At 54.3% G+C, this 15,697-nt stretch overlaps 1 protein-coding gene across 1 annotated transcript in view; it reads right to left on the bottom strand.

Annotated features, from left to right (window-relative positions):
* Nucleotides 1–12,865, bottom strand: part of Ago2 (argonaute RISC catalytic component 2) — an 85,343-nt gene extending 72,478 nt beyond the window's left edge. Inside the window, exon 1 of the mRNA XM_055626780.1 lies at nucleotides 12,629–12,865. Coding sequence (XP_055482755.1) covers nucleotides 12,629–12,650 — 22 coding nt within the window. The 5' untranslated portion in view covers nucleotides 12,651–12,865. The remainder of the gene's footprint in view (nucleotides 1–12,628) is intronic.
* Nucleotides 12,866–15,697: the final 2,832 nt, after the last annotated feature.

Raw genomic sequence — 15,697 nt, 5'->3', positions numbered from 1 at the left:
TTGGATGTTTTTAGTTTGTGTTTAAAAGGGGGGAAAGCTCAGTTGAGCGCGTGCCCTGCTCTAGCTCCTGTGGAGCTTCAAGGCCAGAAAGACACAAGGGGACTAGATGCAAATGGCCCCAATGGGCCACCATCCCATCACCTAAAGGGTAGGAGGCAAGGGACATTCCAAAGCGACCCACAGAAGCAGGGCTGGGTCAAACCAGTAGAAACATGCTTTAAGCATGGCTCTCAGCCCAACTGAGCACCTCCATTCTGACAGAAAAGTAGGGAGGGACTGAGCATCAAAAGAGGAGGTGCCAGTGAGCTTGGTGGCAGCAGCAAAAAACAATGAACAGACCAAGAAAATAGTTCCCGCTGCACTCTCGAGGCCATGGTCACAACAAAACCAAACCAGCATTTAGAATTCAACATTCCCCCCCCCAAAAAAAAAAAAAAATTCCGGAAGTGTGCTGGTTCATGGCTTTAATCTCTGCATCTGGGAAGCAGAGGCAGGCAGATCTCCTTTAGTTCCAGGCCAGCCTGGTCTATACAGTGAGCTCCAGGCCAGCCAGGGCTATGCAGTAAGACTGTTTTAAAAATAAAAATCCATTTGCTTTTTAGTGCCTGGGAGGCCCCAGCCCAGTTCCTAGTCTGGTGCAAAGCTGCGGGCGTGACCCAAGTCAAATGAACAGGACACCAGTGGGTGGCACCCGTTCCCTCAGGAAGCCTTGGTCTGTGAGCCACGCTGAGCCTCTTTTCCATCAGTCTCAAGTTCTCTCGGAGCGGCTACAAGGTGGCTGGGTGGTCTGCCCCGTCCTAGACCTTGAGTGAGCTGGAGTTCACTACCGGGTTACACACTCCTGTGCCTGCTGCCTATTCAGTGGCTTTGTTTAGAAAACAACCTTGAAAACATTTGACAGACTGTCTACAAACGCAAGTGCAAGAAAAGATGCTATTCCCGTTCAAAAAGGAGGGGGAAGACGAGGCTACTGTCCTTCCAGCTGGTCATCCCCAATCTGCAACGCTGAGCCCTTTCAGGGCACGAAGTGGCACGCAGGAGCTCAGCAGGTTCTCTTGGTTGAGGTTCACATGCATTCATCCATCTGCAGCTCCTATGTCCCACAGCCCAAGTCAGCCATCACCTGGGCGGCACCCAGACCACACTGGCATTCCTCAGAGGGGCCAGCACCCCTTCCCACTCTACACTCATAGTCGCAATTAAGAATGTGTGCCCCACGGCACACCTCCACACACAACTCTGCAGTCATTCGCACTTGCTCCATGTAACTGCATGATGACTGGGCCCCGTGATTGACACAGTGGTGAGAACAATCAATCCATGACTTGATGTGACAACTACAATATTACTAAGAGTCACCGACAAAGTACAACGCATCGTGCTAATCGCTCTGACGCGGAGGCAATCTTACATGAATGTGCGGCAACTCCTCGCAATAACAGTAAGGAGAGCTATTACTACTCCCACTCCACAGACAAGGAAAAAACCCCAAGGAGCCAAGCAGGGAGTGAGCTTCGGAAACTAACCATTTCCCCAGGCTCCTTCCAAGTCTGGGACAGTACCTTCCCCACCTCACCTGCGGGTCCCACCCAGAGAGGGGTCACTTTAAAAGGTTCAAAGCCTGGTGGTGGCACATGCCTTTAACCCTAGCACTCAGGAGACAGAGGCAGGTGGATCTCTGAGTTCGAGGCCAGCCTGATCTACAGAGGGAGTTTCAGGACAGCCAGGGCTACACAGAGAAACCCTGTCTTGAAAACCCAAACAAAACTACAAAAATAGGTGAAGAAGCATCTTAGCATGTCGGCTCCGTGCCTGGGCACCCCGTGTTTTCAGGGAGCAATCTGCTTGTTCTCCGTGCATGTACAGGCCTCCCAACTCATTCACGCTCTTCTCTCGGCAGTAACTATGCCAGATGCCAGGACCCAAGCTCTCTAAAATGAGCGTGCACACCTCTAGAAAAAACACCAAATTGAAGGCAAGGTAGTTGTGGTGACTCCACACACTGAAGAGACTGTGACAAGTTCAACCCAACCCAGAGGCCAGGGGACCAAGGGCCACCTCTTAAGAGAACGCTGCTGGCTGCCGGGCTTCATCAGTGCCACAGAGACCGGAGGGGCACATGCCAAGCTACACAATGACATGTGGCAGGTGGCCATTCCTGGCCCCAACAGCTACTGCTGCCAAGTTGCCAACCACGGCTTAGGCACACACTTGGTGGCAACTGACACTCTGAGGGCAACACCAAGGTAGATGCCCAAGTCAGGGCTCTCAGCCTCCTCACTGTTCAGATTTCAACCACAACGCAGCGGCCATGCCACTCAACTACAAACTATTCACCTGCCAGCCCAGTACAGAGGCCCTCGCACGCCTGATTAGGAGCTGGGCACAGGACTGAAGACAGTGGCCTATGCCACAGGCAAGGACAGAAAGCACAGCCCAGGTGACAATCCACAAACCACAAGAGCATGTGTGTGTCAGCCCTGACTGGACAGAGGAGGAGGTGTGAAGAGGCTCTCAAGTCCCCTCCTCAGGCAGAAAAACTGTGCTTGGCTTCCTACCTACTTTTACCCAGTCTGTGAGGACCACCCGTGGTCATTGCCGCGCATGGGAGTGACCAGTGACTCTCAGTTGTGTCCCTGCCTTTAAGCTGGTCTCAAGGCTGCAGTAGCACAGGGCTGGTGGCAAATGCTCAGACCCTAGGACTGACTGAACAGGACCCTGAAGTCTTAGGGTTTTGCCAATCACTCACGAGTGTCTAGGCTACTAACTCTACCATGTGTTCTAGAGAGATAAGTGGGCCTTAGCCCTCTTAGGTATAGCTGCCAAAAGTATGCAGACTGCACACTTCCCATCAGTTTTGATGGCTAATAAAATATGACAGAAAGGTCTTACCCAAGAACATCGCTACTAGTCCAGGCCTGGTGGTCCACACCTGTAAGCCCATGACTCAAAAGACAGACAGGAGGATCCATTCAGTCTGCCTTGTCTACATATCCAGTTCAAGACCATCTTCAGACAACATCCTGTCTCAACTTCCCTCCGCACTTGAAATGAAACCTTCCACTTTCTAAACTCTTTCTTCACTGTCTAAAACTCCGAAATGCCAGTGAAGCCTGGCAAGGTGCACCGTGGCACTTCTGCATGGTGACAGCAGGTACAGAGGCAGTGGGGAAAACTGGTCCTGCAAAGTTAGTTCTTCACCACATCGACTCCCATACAAGACAGCGAGGAAAGCACACAAAAACCTAGACACAAATGTTCAGAGGAGCATGTTAATCTCAGCTGAAAGGAAGACCGGACCCCAGGGAGACAAGTGGATAGCTGGTGGCAAATCCATGCAACAGAATATCGTGTGGTAGTGGAAAATTACATTCAGAACTTGGCGTTTCCTGCTAGGAGTTCAAGATCAGCCTGGGTACCTAATGAAAAGTAGCTGAAAAAGGGGATTGGTGTCTCGGAGACAGAAAAAGTCCTGAAACATGCTAAACCATGACTCTTGAGAACAGAATGATAAGCAAAAACCCCAGACACAAAAGGCCATGTATTGCATGATTCTAGTCATAAGAAAGGTCCAGTAAGGCAATTCAATAGCCAATCAGTCTTGACTTCCCACCTAATGGGAGGGGAGTGGGGTTAGAACTAGGTATTGGCATTGATAAGACGCCTGTGGATGAAGGGGTGCATGCTTGAAGACAAAGGACCAGGAGGGTGTCAGGTGTCTTCCATCACCTTGCTCCTCTGAGGCAGGGCCTCTCCTTCTCCCTGAACCAGAAAGAACTCCCTTTTTTTGTTTGTTTGTTTGTTTGTTTTTGCAGCTGAGCTAGAAGCCAGCAAGGTGACGCCATTCTCCTGCCTCCATCCACCTTGGCACAAGATTGCAAACTAAACCCCTCATGCTCGCACAGCAAGTGCTCTTAGCCGCTAAGCCAGTTCTCCAGCTCTTCAGCTGTTCATTGTTAAATTTTCAGGGGACTTTTATTATTTGTAATTATGTGTGTATGCGTTTACTTGAGTATTTGCGTACAGGTGCCTGTGTGTGCGGGACAATAGATGCCCAGGAGCTGGATTCAGGCAGTTGCGAGCCTCCCAGTGTGAGTGCTTGAGAATGGAACTCTGGGTCCTCTGCAAGAGCAGCATATGCTCTTAACCACTCAGCCATCTCTCAGCACCTTAAATGGTTAAATGTGTGTTATATAAACATCGCTATTTTTTTTTTTAAGGCTGTCATTTTCAAAATACTTCCCCGCTCTGAAGCACCAATCATTTTCCTTCTCCCTCTGTTGAGGGTGAAGGCCCACTTGGACCAGCCATTATTGACAGCAATACACACTGATCGGAGTCCTGCTGGGTCAGGCTGGGGTAGGGCCCACGAAGCCACAGGTGCCACCCCAGAGGCCAGGGCTGGAGCAGCAGGAAGTGATGACAGCCACCTGCAGCAGCAGCTGAGGTTTATCCATAGGAAGGATGACTTGGCAAGATTCTCAACACACGCCTTACCGCAACATGAACTGAAAAACACCTATTTCAATAAAAATTGTGCAAAGATAAAACAAGAACCACATTTCCAGTAAATGTTCTTTGGAGCAGCAGTACCGCAGGGAGCTTAAGCTTGGAGGGCTGGCCTTGCATGCCCAGAGCCAGCACCTCCTCTCCACCCTCTCCACCCTCCCCACCCTCCCCTGGCAGATGATGATAAGTGTCGTGCAGCTCTCTTGACAAGTGAGGCCCAGGTCTCCTGTGAGCACTGAGGCAATTCCTTTGTCACTCCAGGCAACTAGCATCCTCTAGGGAGGGGTGACCCAACAGAATGAAATTCAAATCCCTGCAGGGGCCAAGGCAGTCCTGCAAGCACATAATGAAACCCCACCACACACAGGCCTCGGCATCTCTCCTTATATCACACAGTGCTGTTCTCAAACAACCCACCCCCAACGCCACCGGGGGCAACCAGGCTCCCCTGGCAGAGGACTCCCAGACCCCATGGAAACCACAGATGTTCATTCCTCAGGACACATCCCCAGCTAGGACACCCGTTACAGCCTGGTACTCACAAAAAGAAGCCTCTGCCTAGCTGTCCCCAAGCCCCGAGGCTTCAAATGCTTAAAAATGCAGAGAACACAGGGCTGGAGAGATGGCTCAGAGGTTATCTAGAGTACTTGGCTGTTCTTCCAGAGGCCCCCCAGCTAAATTCCCAGCCACCACATGGTGGCTCACAACCATCTACAATAAGGCCTGTTGCCCTCTTCTGGAGGGCACATGCAGGTACACATGCAGGCAGGATACTGTTTAGATAATGAACAAGTGAATGCCATGCCATTTCCGGAACTCCTTCCTGGTAACTAAACCTGGCGCTCAAGGACAGGGAAGACAAGCTGAGGTCGAAGCAGCCCCAGCCACAGGTCCTAGATTACACCTTGAAGCTTTTTCAGAAGAGAGGGCCAGGAGAACAGACAGACAAGCAGATAACTTAACTGTTTGGGAGCTCTTGCAAAATCCCCTGTGGATTCTGCATCTCCTAGGCTGTGTCCAAGGGAGGGACGGCTCTCTCAGGCCCACCCAAACCAGGTTCCTGGCCCAGCTCCACTCTTGACACCAGCGATCTTGGGAAGGGCTGGGGCTGTATTCTATCTTCTCAGAGCCCCTACTCACAGCACCTGGGAGCCCCATGCCCCTTGCAACAGCAACCACCTGGGCTTCTCCTGGGTTTTCAGGGTGCAGGTGGAGAAAGGCCTGCAGTTGACTCTGGCTTTCTCCTTCAGGCCCATCCAGCTCAGGGCAAGAGAGCTGACTGAGTGTCAGCTGTGGTCCCAGACCACTCAGGTTAACCCACTTCACCTGAGTTTTCCACACCCATCTCCAGCACCCGACTAACTTCAGATCACTCCCTTCAGCACCCCAAACCTAACCTTGACCCCAGCCTTCAGACCATCACCTCTTATTTTAAGGGTGTCACCACTGGCAGCAATAGAAGCCAGGACACTGTGAAATCTGGCATCTCTTCCTGCCCTGGCCATGAAATTACTTAATGTTCCCTGACAGTGGTTATCAGGATGAAGGGTACAGCTGAACCCGGTGCTTGTCTAGCACGTGCTGGATTCACACTCCAACTTAATGAAATGCACAGGTCAGTCTCCCATAGAGACTCACTGCCTACTAGGAAGGACAATGAGGCACTGGCTCAATTCCATTCGGCCCTGTAGTGGTTCCAATGAGAAACGGCCCTAGTTTTGGGCATTTGAACAGTTGGGTCTCCAGTTGGTTTAGAAGATATGGCCTTTTTGGAGGTGAGTTTTTGAGAGCTTAAAGACTTTGCCATTTCCATTTTGGTCTGCTCCATGCTTGCAAACATTTTAAAACTGTGAGCTCCCAGCTTCCTGCTCCTGTGGCCATGCCTTCTCAACATTATGGACTCTGACCTCCTGGAACCATAATCCCAAATAAACTTCCTTAGACAAATTGCCTTGATCATGGAGCAAAAAAAAAGAGAGAGAGAGAGAGAGAGAGAGAGAGAGAGAAGTAACTAATCTCACCCACAACCCATCACCACCTCCTTCTCCCAGGTAAAGAAAGTTGAGAGAGCTGACAAAGGGTCCTCATGCCTAGCCCTGGGGAGCCTGTCACCTCCCCCACATAGATCCAAGTTCTGTCAGTTCTCCCACAATCTCTGCAGGCCTGCAGAGATGAGTCAGCAGTTAAGACCACTGGCTGTTCTTCCAGGGAGGGCCAGGGTTCAGTTCCCAGCACCCACATGGCAGATGAGAGCTGCCTGGCCCTCCCAGTTCTATGGGAACCAGCACCCTCATACAGACATACATGCAGGCAAACACCAATGCCTGTGAAATTTAAATAAATTTTAAAATTAAAATACGGTCCATGGGTCACTCCACCCTAAGCGGGTCCTGACCAACCAACCACCTGCATTTTTTCTTTTTACTCCCATCCCAACCAGCTGCCAGCTCCTGTCCGCACACACAGGTGAAGAAGGGCTGTCGGTGGACTTTTCCAGAAATCTGACCGCCTGACACCACATCGACCCAGCAGCGCTCACTTCCTCCCCAGGCCGCTTCCTCCCAACCCTCTCTCACTCCCACAGCCCTCCATGGCCCTACAGTTCTATCACCAACCAACTCCTTCTTCCTTAAACCACTGGAACCGCCCCCCCCGCCCCCCCCCCTGCCTAATCCCCAAGTCAACTCCTCACTCCCTCACTGCGCTCCTCCAACAAGAGCAAGATGTCCCAAATCTGCCCAGGCCACTTGCTCTCCAGTGACCCTCCAAGATGCTTCTTCCAAGGACTCAGCTTCAGGTGAGATTCCTGGGAGTCAGGACCAGAAGAGGCCAGAAGAGGCAAGGAGCCAACAGCACCTGTGCAGACCATGTAAACATGGGGAAATGGAGCCTTTTTTTTTTTTTTTTTTTGGTCTTTTTCAGACAGTGCTTCTCTGTGTAACCTTGCTTGTCCTGGAACTCACTCTGTAGACCAGGCTGGCTTCGAACTCACAGATCAGCCTGCCCTGCCTCCCAAGTGCTAGGATTAAAGGCATGCATGGCCTCCACTAGAGGTGGAGTCTTGCTAATGCTCTCTGCATCTCCACAAGACTCCGCTCAGCCTTAAACGTGCCTAAAAGAACTGCCTGACTGGAACTCAGAGCTGTGCTGGCACACCCAGCAGAGAACACCACTGGCGGCGTAAGCAGGCAGCAGTGGGAGCCTGGCTCTGGCGGGCCTGAGGGTGGCTACCTTGGACCTCCAATCCTGACAGAATGTGCTCAAGATGAATGGGGACACATGGGGCTCCCATTCAGCCTATACCACATGGCAAGGGAAAAGAATCCAGGTCGCAAAGCCCAGAGGGAACGGGCAACCTGGGGGCAACATCCCACCCGCTCCCGAGGCAGGGAACTGAGACCCACACCTAGGACAAACTCAGCACACATGCCCAAGACGACAGGACTGAGGTGGATGGCCAGAGACCATGGGAAGAGCAAGAACGGAGTTCCCAGAGAGCTCATCCAGTGCCCAAGAGCCAGAGGCACCGGGTTCTTGGCAGACAGCACAGGGCCTGGCTGCCTCTCTCACTCCCGATCGGCTCCCTACTTGGGGCTGCAGTGGCACATCTTCCTACAGCATCTCAGGGACACCACACACACACCTTCAGGCATTGTGAGGGCTCCAGATGCGCTGGGTGCGAAGCAGGCGCATGCACTGAGGCCTGTCGCTCCCGAGCCCCCAAGCCATAGGGACAGACCTGTAGGCCCGCCCACAGCCCCAGCATCTCACTTGACTGGACGAGGCTCCCTATTGAGATGATGAACCCTGCGCGGCTCGACTGAAAAACTGACAGAAGACCACCCCGGTTGTTCTGTCTCAAAGAGCAAGGGGACCAGGGAATAAATAGGGATCTCGGGTTCCTCCGCTGTAGCTTGCAGCTGTTTTCCCAGAACAAGAGCTTCACTTGATGGCGCGGGCAGCAGGCTGAGTCTGGGCCAGCAGAGCCTCGCTACCCATGAGCTAGGGTGCTGGTGGGGCAAAGCGGCAGGGTGCCCAGGATAGTTGGAGCAGATAAAGGGAAAGAGTGGAAAGATGGCAGGCATGGCTCCTCACCCCACACTTGAGCCCAAAACTGAGGACGGGAAATCTACCTTGGGTGGGTGGGCTATCATCCTGGCTTCCTGACTTTCTGTGCCTTGAATCATGTGCCGAAAGTGGGCACACGGAGAAACAGGCTCTCACGGCAACTATGAATTTTACATTCCAAGTGACCTGTGCAAAGACACTCTTGGGATGAGGGGGTCAGAATGGATATGAGCAGGTGGGCCATCAGCCCCTCACAGAACAGGAAAGCTGGTGGGAGCGCTCTGAAGGCCAGGCAGGTAGTTTGAAGAACTGATCCACGAGAAGGGCCCAAGGGAGGTGTCAACTCTGAGATTTTTAAGATTGGCAGTGTCAGCCGGGCATGGTGGCACACAGCTGTAATCCCAGCTCTCAGGGTGGCAGAGGCAGATGGGTCTTTGTGAGTTCGAGGCCAGTCTGATCTACAAAGGCAGCCCAAGACAGCCAAGGCTACAAAAAGAAAACCGTCTTGAAAAACCAAAAAACAAACAAAAGACCTACAGTGTCAGTGAGAAGTCGAAAATGCAGGCAAAGAGGGTAGAGGCCTAGTTTTCAAGGCTTTGGTAAAAAGCTGGTATAATGGCACACATGGGAATCTCCCATAAAAGATAACTGAGTTCAGAGCCAGCCCAGGCTGCATAGTAAGACCCTGTTTCATAAAGCCAAAACTCCAAGAATGATTTAAAAGTCAGAAAAGCAAAATTTACATTTTTTTTAAAAAATTAACTTCATATTCTAACATCAGTTGTAGGAGCTGGGGAGATGGCTCAGCAGTTAAGAACAATTGCTGCTCTTGCAGGAGAACCCAGGTTCAATTCGCAGCATCCACACGGAGACTCGAAACTCACTGTGACTCTGGTTCCAGGAGACCTAATGTCCTCTTCTGGCCTTCGGGGCCATCAAGTAGGCCTGTGGTATACATACATACATACATGCAGGCAAATACAAATACACACACACACACAAAATAAATCCAAAAAAAAAACCAAGCCAATTGTAAGCATGTTTCTGAAGCCAAGAGAACTGACAACAACCTGGCATAACAATGGCAGTGGGTTGTGTTAATGTGTGTTTTCACCAGCCCCCGGTGATGACACAAACCTGTAATCCCAGGACGCAGGAAGCAGAGACAGGAGGATGAGCTACACAATCCACCCTGTCTCAGACAGAGAAAAACCAAATCCCTGTATTGCGTACATACAAACATGTCAGGGTGAAATGACAGGTCTGGAATGTGCTTTAGGATGTGAATGGGGGAAAGGGACAGCCAAGCCAAGGTGGGAATGATGACTGCAGAAGAGGGCTGCATAGGCAGAAACAAAATCTCCCTTTCACGTTTGTAAAATTACTTCACAGTAGAAACTTTTTAAAAATCATCTGTTACATTTCCTACAATAACGATTCACAAAATCAAAAGAAACATTTTTATCATACTGGCAGCCCAGGCTCTTTCATTGTAAAGAATAAACCCGATGGTGTTGACAGAGAAAACGCAAAGTTACGAAATGTTGCGTCTTAAGAATGTATTAAGTCAAAGCTTTTACATCTTTTTTTCCCCTGCGCTCTTATTTAAATTCCTCCACAAGCTACTGGGGAGATTTCCCACAAGTGCTCAGCCACCATGCTGTGCATTCATTCCAGCTGTTGGCAGCGCTTTCCCTGCGGCACACAGGCTGCAGTGGCACCCTCAGACAAAACTGGGAGGTGGGGAGAAGCTGGGGAGCATGGCCGACTGCTGCCATCGAGACCACATTCAATGAAGTCAAGATCAAAGTCCCTGTCCTCAACCCAGGTTTCACCACCCCTAATGTTATTTTGTAGCAAATACTCCTGGGCTATAATCTAGGGGCCATCTATCTCCTCCAGGGAGGTAAAAGCTCCTGCCAGACCGTTGATGATCCTTCCGTGAGGATCCACCGATTCAGCGTGGGTAGAGAATTTACCTACCCTAAACCTTCCTGATAGCTCAGGAAGGGAAAAGAAAAAACCAAAAGCAAGCAAACAAAACCCCCAAACCTGTGCGGTTCTGAACCTTGGCCTCTGGTGTTAACTACCTTCAGTAACAGTATTTGTTTGTAACAAGCACAGTAAGAACCCACTAGGATTCTATTTTTCAAGTTAATTCACTAAGTATTTACTTCCCATCAAGCTCAGAAGCAGCAAAACACTAACTCTTCTATAATTCAGACCTAATGGCTTTCCATTCTCCTAAACTTGGAAATACGATGGAGCCTCTTTGAGGAGATTGTATGGAAAAAAAAAAAAAGCGGGGGTTCCTTTTAAACAAAATTAAAAGCCTTGGTGTGTACAATAAAATGGAGCTTCACTCCAGCCTTGCAATTACGGCACACTGGCCCACCTGAAACTTGGGTTCCTTCCCAGCCAGCCATTAGCCAAGAATTATCCTACAGGCATCTCTTTTCTCACCCAAGGCTCTCTGGTTAGAGGGGACTGTCTCTCCCTCAGGCCACAATGCGGAGGCCCACGCAGCAGCAGCCATCTTCAAAGCTGCCAGTGACCAAATCGAACCGGTTGATCCAGAAGGCTACCGCATTTTTTTTTTTTTTGAAAGGCAACAAAACATCCCCTTGCAGAGCACACAGTAGGCTCTTACTTCCACCCTACCCGGGGACTCACTGGTTTAATCCGCATCAAACAATTACTTCGAACCATAGGTCAAGGTCAAAGGGAGCGGGAGCCACTTCTCCGTAGGAGTGCTCAAACAGGTTGCCCTAATGCTTGCTGGCTCCCGGATGTTAAAGGGCGCTCTCTCTCTCTCTCTCTCTGCCTGTCCTCAGAATGAAGACCCATTGTGGCAAGCTGAACGAGTCAACACGCAAGAGAGAGGAAAGCCTAGCCTCGTCCCCCAAGGAAGTCACTAGAAACCGACACTCTGGAAAAACGTACGGCCCCGGGGCTAAGGTTTTCTGGCTTCCTCCACAGCGCTGAGCTGGGGGATTCCCACTCGGGCAGGAGGCTGTCCCCGGCCACTTCGCGGGGACACCTCCAGACCCCAGCATCTGCCGCCAGAACCCGGGCACCTCCCAGGCGCAAGGTTAAAAAAGGGTCTTCAAATCGCTGGAAGCCCCCCCCCCCAAAAAAAAAGGCATCTTAGAAGTTGGTCAGCGGGCGTTCGAGGAGCCCCATGACATCGGGGAGGAGGCGCAGCAGGCTCGGGGCAGGCAGCGTGGGGAAACCGGGAAGATCTGGGAGGCTTCCAGACCCCGCAGCGGGGAAGTCTGGGGAGGCCCCAGGGCCGAAGCGCCATAGGTCAGGTGGGCAGCAGGGAGGGCCCCGCGGGCGCCAAGCACAGCCTGGCGGACAAAAGGGGCAGGCTGAGCCCGAGCAAGCGGCGGGGCGGCCGGGAAATGGGAGCCACGTGCCCGGCGGGAGAAGGCGAGAAAGCCACCCGACACTTGACTGTTTTCCCCCAGCCCGCGAGTAAACCGCCCTGCACTCGGGCTCGGGGAGCGGGGTGGGGGGAAACGCGTTCGCGTTTTTTAAGTTTTCTGGAACTTTTCCAGGGAAACGGGCAAAAGCCGGTGGAGAGGGGTGCCACGGCGGCCGCCCGGGCTGGGAAATAATCTCCAGGGCGATCAAGCCCTTGAATGGGGAGGGGCGGCCGTCCGGCGTGGAGCTGCGTCCCGGCGGCCGATCGCGGTGCCCGGGGATGGGGGGCGGGAGGGGGGGGACCCCGGAGTTCGGGTCCCAACCCGGCCAGTTCCCCGCCCCAGGCCCGGCGTGCTTGGGGCGCCCCGTTGGCTCCGCTCTCGGGGCCGGCGGGAGGAGCGCTGCGGGAGGACGACGACCCACCGCAGGCCGGGCCTGGGCCACCCCCACCCCACCCCCCGCGTCCCGGCCGGGCTGCCCCGGCGCACCGGGCCTCCCGGCCCCGAGGCCCTGCCCGTCCGCCCCGAGGCCACGCCGCGGCTCCACAGGCCCCGCCGCCCTCGCCCGCCCCGCCCGCCAACCGCCAACCGCCGCGGCACGAGCGCCGGGCGCCGCGCGGACTCACCGGGGCCGGCTCCGGAGTACATGGTGGCGGCGCTGCCGAGGGCCCCGGCACAGAGGGACGGCCGCGCGCTCCACGGGACCCCCGACGCCGCGAGCCGCGAGGAGCCGCCGGCCGCTCGATCCGCCCCGGCGCGGCCGCCTGGCAGAACAGGTTTACCCGACGCGGCCGGGGCGGCGGGCGGAGGCGGCGGGAGCGGAGGGGGAGGGGAGCGGGAGGAGGGAGGGGAGAAGGAGGGGCGAGACGGACTACGAGGAGGGGACGGCTGGCAGGGAGGGAGGGAGAGAGAGAGAGAGAGAGAGAGAGAGAGAGAGAGAGAGAGAGAGACGGAGACGGAGGGAGGGGGCGGGAAGGAGGGAGGGGACGGCGGAGAGGATGGGGGGAAGAGGAGGAGGAGGGGAAGGTGGCGGGGAGGGAGGGTGCAGGGGAGGAGGTTGGAGGCGGCGCGCGCCCGCGGGGCGGCGGGACGGGGAGCGCGGTGGCGGCCCCCCGCGCGCTTGTCCTGAGTCAGGGGGGACCCCAGAGGCGACCCGGGGCAGCACGCGGGCCGAGACCTTTCCCGGGACCGAGCGAGGCGACGTCTGGCTAACGGGCGCGGCCAGCCCAGCGCTGCGACCCGAGTCCGAGTCCTCCCGCGCCGAGCGAGCGGCAGAGCCCGGGCGTCCCGCCGCGCACCCGCCCCTGCACCTCGGCCTGGCTCTTTAAGTTATTAACGAAACGGCGACGGGAAGCTGGCTTCCCCACCCAGAGCTTGAGCCTGGACGCGGCCGGGCCCGTGCGCGTGACCACACCGCCACCTCCCGGCGCGCCTCGACAACCTAGCTAATCCCAATAAAAAAAAAAAAAAAAAAAAAAAAAAGCACCCGAGAAGCACGGCGTGGTCGAGATTGATTTTATCAGCTGTCGGGGAGCAGATCTGGTCCCGGGGTGGGGGGCCCCCTTGCTGGGCTCAGAGCCCCCCCCCAAGCTCTGCTCTGAACCCCCCCCCAGACCAGCAGGCCCCGAGCACAGCTGTCTTTTTTCCCCACTTGTTGCTGACACGTCCTCCGCTCCTGTCCAACTGCCTCTGGAGCCTTTTCCGTGCAAGCGGCAGTGTCAAGCTGCCGCCTCGCCCCGCACACGGCAGTGTCTCTAAAGCCCACGCTTTTGGCCCAAGCCAAGACAAACAGGGTCCCGCCGCAGGGGCCCCAGCATCGGGCTAGGTTCCTTGTCCTGTACACTGCTGGAAAATAGCCCCAGGGGCGAGAAAAGCATCTCTCCCTCCGATAAACGTGGGAAGGAGGAGGAAACTAAGCTAGATGAGGTTCTGCAGGTCTGCCATCCCGGCCACTCAGAAGGCTAGGGTAGAGAGGAGACAAGTGATTGACGCAAACGGGTAAGCAGCCATCCCTGGCCCTTGTGGCCGTCACTTATGGTCACCACCATTTTGGGGATGGAGACAGAAGAGGTTGTTGCTCAGGACCGGCTCAGCAGTAGAGCACTGACTAACTACACGGCACCTGTGTTCCCTTCCGGCACTGTCCCCCCGAAAGCCATGAAGTCTGTTGGGGGGGGCATGTAGTAGCTGTTGATAGGGTGCTTCAAGAAGCACTGTTCTCAATCCCCAACACCCCCAAAACGGAGCAAGATTACACATGCCTAGAATCTCAGAACTCAGAAGGTGGGGGCAGGGTTCAAGGCCAGCCTCGTACACAAGAGCTGCGTCTCAAAAAAAATAAATAAATAAATAAATAAGAGCTGAAGTGAAATGTGTTTCTGAGCCGCAGGAAGCGTGGGCACAGCGGGCATTGCTTGCTCATCACAGGGAAGATGGACACCGTGGGCACTCTCTCCAGAGTGGAGGGAAGAAGAGAAGGGTGTGTCTGTGGATGGGGTCCAGTCAATGCAGCTAAGCGCAGCAGCGTGGTTGGCCCTCAGCCAACAAGCCAGCAAGCCTGGCAGCGCGACTTCGTTTGTAAGTTTCTAAGCCTCCAGGTGTGCCGCAGGAGGCTGAGGCCGTACCAACAGTCCCTGCCTCTCAGGAAGAGGAGGAGGAAGACCGGGGCGGAGGGAAAGGTCCCAACGAGCAAAGTGTCCAGCGATGCCTTTGTAGGTAGCCGCCATCCTAAGAACAGCAGAGTGGTGGCTACGGTAAGTGTCAAGCCAGCAGGGAGGACTGGTGTGGAGCATGGCCTCCGGTACCTGTGGTTCCAACACGCCCTTCCACCAGCCATGTTTCACACGGAGGTCCAACGGCTGCTCCTTGACGGCACAGCCCTAGGGCCTGGAGGAAACGCTGCAGGCTCTGCAGTAGGATGGAGGCTGGGAAACTTTGTTTCCAGGCAGGATAGTCTCAAGCTTGCTGGACTGTGTCTCTGCTGAGACCCAACACTGCTCTCTGCTGGTAGAATGATGCCATTGCTGCCTCTCGCTCACCTTCCACAGCTTACTGTCCAGGGCTCACACCCAGCCACTGGGCTTCTACGCAGCAGCCGCAACACCAGCAGCTCTTACCTGTCAGGTGAGTCTATTGCAGAGCGTCACCTATGGGGACAGGAAGAGTCACACCATCTGTGGCGCTCGGGCCCTGTGTTTATTACCTGGGTGAGGGTGTGTGGGACTTGACCCCCAGTGGTCACGCCACTGTGAGTCCTAATCCTGTACGCTCCATGTGCCTGAGAGATGCGAATGCTGTCAGGGTCGGAAATGCAAAACAGGCCAGGGGCAACATTCCTGCTGAGGGACCTGGAACATAAGCAGACACTCTATAGAAGGGCTCCAACCCTGCCCTGATCCCCGTGTTTCCCCTGTAGTCATAACTGAGTCACCCTGTGCATTAGTGGGGACTGCTTCAGACCCCTGGACTGTGTGCCCTCCAAGTCACGCTGAAGTTTTCACCCAAGCTGGTGGAGTGAGAGGTAACGAGGGCGGGGGTTGGCACCCTTATATAAAAGGAGCATATTGCACACCTACAGTCCTAGCACTGGGGGGCTGCAGAGGCCTGGGCTGCATAGACCCCACCTCAACAGAGACCTAAGAGCTCCTTTAGCCCTTCAACCACATGAGGATGCAGCAAGATGGTGTCACCTAAGA

The sequence above is a fragment of the Psammomys obesus genome, unplaced genomic scaffold, assembly GCF_907164565.1.
Source record: "Psammomys obesus unplaced genomic scaffold, mPsaObe1.curated_primary_1811, whole genome shotgun sequence".
Taxonomy (NCBI): Eukaryota; Metazoa; Chordata; class Mammalia; order Rodentia; family Muridae; genus Psammomys; species Psammomys obesus.
Note: the sequence above shows the minus strand (reverse complement) of the source record. Positions and strands in the feature narration are given on the sequence as shown.